The 7,546-nt window shown below is 43.9% G+C and overlaps 1 protein-coding gene across 1 annotated transcript; it reads right to left on the reverse strand.

Moving 5' to 3' along the window:
- Window positions 1-277: 277 nt before the first annotated feature.
- Window positions 278-6,239, reverse strand: mex3b (mex-3 RNA binding family member B). Its single transcript, XM_032537417.1, has 2 exons — window positions 5,612-6,239; window positions 278-2,992 (listed from the first exon to the last, which is right to left on the reverse strand). The coding sequence occupies exons 1-2, from the start codon at window positions 5,829-5,831 to the stop codon at window positions 1,611-1,613; spliced, it is 1,602 nt and encodes a 533-aa protein (XP_032393308.1). The 5' UTR covers window positions 5,832-6,239; the 3' UTR covers window positions 278-1,610.
- Window positions 6,240-7,546: the final 1,307 nt, after the last annotated feature.

Consider the following 7,546-nt stretch of genomic DNA (forward strand, 5'->3'; position numbering starts at 1 on the left):
CTTCTCCTCCAGGAAAACACAGCCGTGTTGCATTGTAGGATACGGGAGTAAAATGAATGCTACGTCGTATGTACACTCAAATTAGCAATGCATTGTGGATATCTGATAGTGGACTATACAATGAATGAAATCAACCGCAGAAAATTCAAACACCACTACAAAATGGCAAACACACTATATAGGGAACTGTTTCCAACACAGCTAACGGGTCAGGAATAATAATAATAATAATATTAATTAATAATAAATAGGTCAGGATGAACACGAGAAGCAGACACCTATTCAATGTACCAGTTTTTATTGGACTTATATAGAAATACTTAAAAAAAACATGAAGTAGCACCATTACTTACTTTTTCTCATGTATAACTTCAAATGTCAGAAAAATAAAACTCTTAATACATTTTTCAAATCTTGTCTCAGCAAATATAATATTAGTATTTGACCATGAGGTTAAAGGCCCTTTATCATAAAATAAAATATACTTTGTTCTTAAACTTTGCTCAATAAAGTACATTTACGCTCAAGTAACTTCACCTACATATACATAAACAAGTGGTAAACAAATGTATTAAAATAGAAATACTAAAACTATAGTGGTGCAACAGAAGCCTGTAATTCCCACTGGAATCTAATTCATACAAATTTTTAGAAAGCATAAACGTTTTTTTTGTGTTGAACTTACTAAGTTTTGTACATTTCAATGTTTCATAATAATATAGAATAAAATATGCTTTATATTACTGAATAAAAAATATGCTGGGTGAAGCAGATTTTAAAAGACGTTCTTGTTTTGTTTTTTTGCTGAACCTATAAAAAAAACTCCATCCCAACAGAATACTGTCAAATGCAATACACAATTTTGTGGACTCGGATTTCCCACCCCACAGTCGTGTGATATTAAAATAATACAGTGATCAATGCCATAAGGCCATACTTAAAAAATAAACAAGATTTCAACCCAGCTACAAAAAGTTCACTGAACTTAAATTAAAATATCTGTAAACATCTTGGCGATAAGAAATATAATCTTTCAAGTCAAAAAAGAATAAAATACTTCGATCTGTATTAATGTCATTTAAAACAGTCCAACGTGTGGAAATTGATTCTATACATGTAGGATATGTTCCCCGTCACACGGTGTCTGACCTCAAGCTGCAGTATCTCTGGAAGTCCGCCATCCTGTCAGGGCTGGAGCCCTCCGTGTTCCCCAGTCATGCCCCCCCCTCACTACATTCAATCTGCAAAACTGGGAGGGCTCCGCCGGCTAACAGTCAACGGTTTGACTCAAGTACCTCCGTCCTGACCCAACTGTGTCCCTCCACTTCATAAATATAGGTTACAATGTACTAGAACTACTGATTACTATGCTGTAATATTTAAAACATGCACTTAAGATGTTGAAAATATTTCCCCACGCTACAGTATATTATTAACAACTACAAAAAGGGGGGTGTGTCTGTCCCTTCTTCTGGATACTGCAGCCTCTGACATACATATGCATATATACCTATGTACACTTTTCCCAAAAACGGACGATTGGCTGATCCCATTAAAGCAGTACGAGGAGTCTCGCCGGTGACGAGACGTAGTCAAAAGAGTCACGCTTCTTATGAAAATATACGTATAGCCTGAGTGACGCCGGCGTGGCAGACGGGGCATTTGGGTTCGCTCCTCTCACAGATGCGGTTGGCACACTCCATGCAGAAGAGGTTGTGCCCGCAGGGGACCAGTGCAGCGATTACCTCGCTCTCGAAGCACACCGAGCAGTCGCGGCTGCCCTTGCGGCTGGTGCCGGAGGAGGTGGAGGAGGAGGAGGACGACGACGAGGCCGAGGAGTCGCATGGAACCCCAGGGAGGTGGGGCCCCGGTAGGGAGGAGTATCCGGGGAAACTGAGCGGGCCTCCGCCCGGGTCGCTGCACACCCTCCGGGTCAACGGGTGCTCGCCGTGACCGGCGCTGTGGCCGTGGAGCGTGGGGGACAGCCTGGGCTGTGGGGTGCAACCGTTAGCCCGCCTCTGACTCGCCGCTATCCCGTTGGCGTTGGTGGGGAATATGGCTGAGGTGGAGCTGGGGGTGGGGGAGCTGCCTCCGGTAGAGGAGGGGGTCATGCGACTGTCGTACTGGGACCACAGGAGGCCTGGCGGTGGCGGTGGCACTGTGGGGTCAAACCCCGGCGAGGAGTCAAAAGTCAGATCAGTGCAGTCGGGCGAGATGGTCTCGCTCCCGTACACAAAGCCGTTGCCGTTGATGTTGTTGTTATTGTTGTTGCCGTTGTTGTTGTTGTTGGAGGCGGTGTAGCTTAGCGCCGGGCTGGGGGGGCTGTAATCGGCCATGCGCGAGCCGTTGTTGCCAAAGTAGGAGTCTGTGGAGGCGCTGCCCAGGGACGAGGATGAGTCGTTGCGGTAGTTGGAGAAGGGCTTGCGCGCCGAGCTGGGGGTCACCCCGGCGCTGGGCTTGGACCACAGGATGGCGTGGCCGTGCAGATCTAAACCCACGTCCGTCCCGTTGGCATGGAAGTCGTTCTCGTCCTGAAGCTCGATGAGGCCCCCCGTCCTCATGGCAATGTGGGCCTCGATCTCTTCGCGCGCCCGGTCCACGTTCTCCGGCATCCCTGTCACCTCAAACACCGGCTCCTTGTCTCGGCTGGGCGTCACAATGTAAGTGTGAGTCTGCTGCTGGATGCGCTTGATGGTGGCGCCCTTGGGGCCTACAACCAGCCCCACCACGCGGTATGGCACCCGCACCTGGATGGTGGTCTGTCCTGGCAGGTTCGGGGGTCCAGGGACCGGGGTGCCGCTCCCATTCAGGCTGGTGTTTTTGTTCCTGGAGGCCCGGATCATAGAGAAGTGCTCGGCGGCAGAGATGATCTCCCTCCTGGCCATGGCCACGTCCTCCCTCCGGCCCGTCACCACAAACACCGGCTCCTCGCCTCGAACCGGCGTCTTGATGTAGGTGTTGGTCTTCGCTCGCAGCGCTTTGATCTTGCAACCTGAGGCAGGGATACAAAAAAACGGGGCGAAAGGTGAGGCCAGGTTCCAAAATAATAACGGCTCAAAAAAATGTCATGTGTTAAATCATTACTTATGGACTATTCCAAACAGCTGCTGGGTGTTTATTATTGTTTCTTTCAAAAGGCCAGCGGGCCTCAGAAATCGGGTGAAACCACCCCTCCTTTTGGAGAAGAACAAATTCAAACCACATGCTGCACCACCACAAACATACAGCAGGACAAAAATAACTCTAAAAAGAAAGCTCACTTCTGGGTCTTGTATGAACCATGCTCCTTTACTACAATATAGTTGGCCATCTACAACAACATGTTAGACTCTTGATCCTTATTTTATACTAATAGCATTATGGAAAGAGGGGAGAGCTACTTAATCACTTCACAACCTGGCACTGGTGCAGAAAGTTGCATTCCAACACCCTCCAACAGCACATACACACATGTCTTTATGATCACACTGGGACCGGCTGAGGAAACAGCCTTAGAAGAATGACATAATTAGCAGCGCAAAGCCCGCTGAGTGGGACAGAATGATGTAACTAGGAATGAAGGGGAGAGTACCTACCCACCTAAACTCTGTCTTTACAGCCAATTTAAACCATTGACATAAATTCATAATGAGTTAAAATCAATGAATGTAGATTAAATGAGGATAGGGTCTCTTTTATGGAGGCTCCCTGTCTTAAAATAATCCAAGGAGTCACAGTTAATCCACAACTTAATTTCCCCTTTTGTAACCTGATATGACCTGACAAAATGGGTTATCTGGTGTAAATAGATCTACTTGACAAAATGTCCCACTAGGGGTGTAACGACACATCGCAATCTATCAATTCAAAGATCCACGAACCAATATCAATGATGCAAAGTGAAAAGATCGATACATATCGTCTGTGAGGTGCCCCTTGATTTTAGATTCCCACTTTATATTTAGTCTTTTCATTCAAAAGAATAGCTTGTTTTATTTAAATGCCTGGAGAAGCTTGGTTATAAAACTGACTAATCACATTTAGTCACTTTTTTGAGTTAATATAAATTGAACTCTAATAGGCATATGACATTGTCTCATATTGATAGCAGGTCCCTGAATAGAATAATCAACATCGACAGACTTTAAGATCAGTAAATAACCTTTCAGTGTCCACAGAATCAATATAATACCATTTACAGCGATAAAACTTATATGGGGCTAAATATTGTCTTAGATTTTGGATATCGTGATATGACACAAGTGGTGTCTTTTCCTGGTTTTAAAGGCTGCATTACAGTAAAGTGATGTCATTTTATGTTTTATTATTTGCCCTTACCCACTTAAGATATTGTATCCACATTATTGGTGTTTATGTACCAAAACTGTCGTTGTGTTTTAATATTTTGTGAAAGCACCAATATTCAACCCTACAATATCGCAGCTGTATCGACATCAATGCGTTTGGTCAAAAAATATCGTGATATTTGATTTTTCTCCATATGGCCCAGCTCTATTTGCCACCATGTGTCCCACTGTAGTCGTTTTAAAGTGGAGGGTGGGGGTATGTGGTTCCTTTGTTTTTCTGGGAACAACAACAACAGCAGCAGTGTTGCAGGGAGGGGGAAAGATTCCGCATATGTAACCAAGTACCGCCCTACTGTGTGTTAGCTGGGTCTGTGTGTGCAGCTATGGGCGTCTGCTGCCTGTGGCAAGGTAACATCGTGACCATTGTCCTAATTTGATCCTGTAAAGTTACAGCTCATTATCTTGAACGTTAAATGAATCCGGGTAACAATTTGCAAGCCGTGTATGAACAAAGACAGGCACATCTGGAGTTATTAAGAGCCAGTGTTCCCTGCGAGCTCAGAGTTTGGTGACTTAACGTTACATGTCCTAATTCACCAAATCACGTTAATGATTAAAATAACCTGTCAAGTCAGCGGCCACTGCTGCACTTTAGCCTAGCTTGACGTTTTGGAAGTGTCTGTAATGTAATTTAGATGCAGGGGGTTTACTTAGCTAGCCTACGTACCGGGTTCGGTTCTTAAAACTAAACTCCATTCATTTTTTTAATATTTTAAACGTGTGCCTTTACATATCTACAAAAGTATACATATCAGAAAAAATGACTTTGTATTTTATCAGAGTTGTTTTGGCCCATTCAATTCGGCATGTATAGAAACATCCAAAAAGTCTTTTATTTTACCTAAATGTCAACTTTTTGAATTGGTTTATGCTACTCGCTGTCGCACACAACTGTATATTTAGCTACAGAGGAGGAACAACATTTAACTAACCGGAGAGGCACAAATAAAAGTTCGCGTTTTATTGAACTGTTAACTGCCTGTTGGATTATAAAGATGCCGAATTAACGAGTATAGCTTCACATTAAGATAATAGATATTAAAAGGCAGGTTAAGTGCTTGTGCAGGGAAGCAAGGCAGTGTTAAGATAAGACGTATGCAGTATTCCGGCGTGTATTGGCATTCTTGTCCTCCCACACAGGATAATAGCTCGGGACGTGCTCATACCTGTGTTTGGGTGCATGGCCGTGTAGCTCACGTTACTACCACAGCTGCGAAACATGACAAATATAAAGCTTAACTGACTAGAAACTGAGAAACACACACCCTGTCTGCCCACAATCTCAGCCACATGCTCGGAGCTGGGAACCGGTACGCATTCGGTCATGTTGACGCTCTTTTTCCGGGGCTCCTGGTTGTCGTACAGGGAGTTTTCGTCGTTGTCCAAGCCGAGCAAGGAGAGCTGGTCCAGGGCGATCTGCAGGGCTCGCTGGTCGTCCAGTGCATCTCCCTGGACGCTGCTGTCGGCGAAGAGCGAGCTGGGCATCTTTGCGACTTCGCAGCGTTGCGGGATCGGATACAAGGCAAACGGAAGGAGGGTAAAGTAGGAGTGAACGGGGGAGAAAGACAGGAGAGGGGAGGAGGAGGGGACAGGCACCGGACCCGGTTCTCAAAGACAACTGGTCAGTGGAAATCAGTGCGGCCGCGGGAGGAAAGAAAAACAGTACAGGGAGCCACAAAAAACATCCACCCCCTTTGTTTTCCCGATAAAAAAAACAACTGGAAGTCCCGGTCCTAGCCGACCCGGGCTGTGCTGTTGCACGAAAAACAAAACAGCGTTATTTATTCCAGAGCCGGCAGTGAAGATAGTATTAATATTCCTTCCTGACAAAGGGCCCCTCCCCGGCTGGCTTCCCTCAAGTCCTCTGTTGCTTCTGTCTGAGTCCTTGCAGAACCAGACAGAGAGATGTGCGGGTGACGTCACCGCCTGGGCAGGGACGATGCGGTGCCGCGAGGTCATTTACATATCCGAGAGCTGATTGGCTGCACGGGTGATGAGTGGGCGGAGTTAAGTCTAAAGGCACGCCCGCTTCTTTGTTCTTCGTCTCTCTCTTTGTCTCTCACTCCTTGTCCGTTTGCTCTAAACTCAGGCAGTTCTATAAGATGTTGAACCCTCCTGTTGTCCTCGGGTCAAATTTGACCCTTTTAAAATGTGTCTATATCAGAAATATGGGTTTCTTTTTATCCAAATTAACACAAAAATTTGGATTGTCAAAAGAATTCATAATATCTGCTTTTTTAACTCAAATACCAGGTAGGCTACAGTTCTATATAAATGAGGGTTATTGACCATGAATTCCTAAAAGTAGTGTAAAACTAGTGGTAGTAAGGTGGTGTTAGTGAAAACTAAAAAAAAAGTCTGAAAAAGGGAAAATGTGTAAAGAAATTCAGTTTTTTAACCCAGGAGGAAAACACAAGGGTTAATGCAATAACATACAGTAGGCCTACTTACTATCACATACAGTTAGAAGTCACAGCAATGAACATAAACACTAATATAAACTTGATTTAATTGTGGACTATATATTTCATTATTATGGACTATATCTGTAGGCCTAAATCTGGTCTCCCCCCATAGGTAAATCATCTCTCCTGTGTTTCTCTCTGGAGTAGAGAATTTTCACCAACATCTCATGATGAAGAGTTTAAGATAGGCTACCTCCTCTCTTATTAATATCACACAACTGTCACCACCCTTTTTTTTTGCCAAAGAACGTTGCTGATTTGCAGTTACAGACAACAATAAACAACCAACAGTTATATAATATAAGGGACATTTAACCTGTCAGCAACATGTACAGATTGGGGAAAAAAATTTCACATTAACCCTAATGTTGCGTTTGGGGCCTACTAAGCATACTAAACCGCTCCAAAAACATAGCCTAGCCTGCATCATGTTATATTATCAGCTTGATACCATGTGACTTTTCTTGATTTTAGGAAAACTACTTTTAAACATATTGAAATTGATGACAAGTTTCAGAAGTTTGCTTCAAAATGAGACACATTTTCTGTTTCTGTAAACCCATTCAGAAGTCAATTTGCTCTGTATATCTGTGATTAGTGTTGACTATACTTTTTACCAAAACGTTTTTCTTACTTTTTTAGGCCTAAAAATATTAATTTGAATCAGTTTGATAGCAGTTTGTTCATAATAGGTCTACCATTGGTGTAATTTACAGGGAGAATGGGGTTTTTACA

This window comes from Etheostoma spectabile, chromosome 15 (genome assembly GCF_008692095.1).
Source record: "Etheostoma spectabile isolate EspeVRDwgs_2016 chromosome 15, UIUC_Espe_1.0, whole genome shotgun sequence".
Lineage (NCBI taxonomy): Eukaryota > Metazoa > Chordata > Actinopteri > Perciformes > Percidae > Etheostoma > Etheostoma spectabile.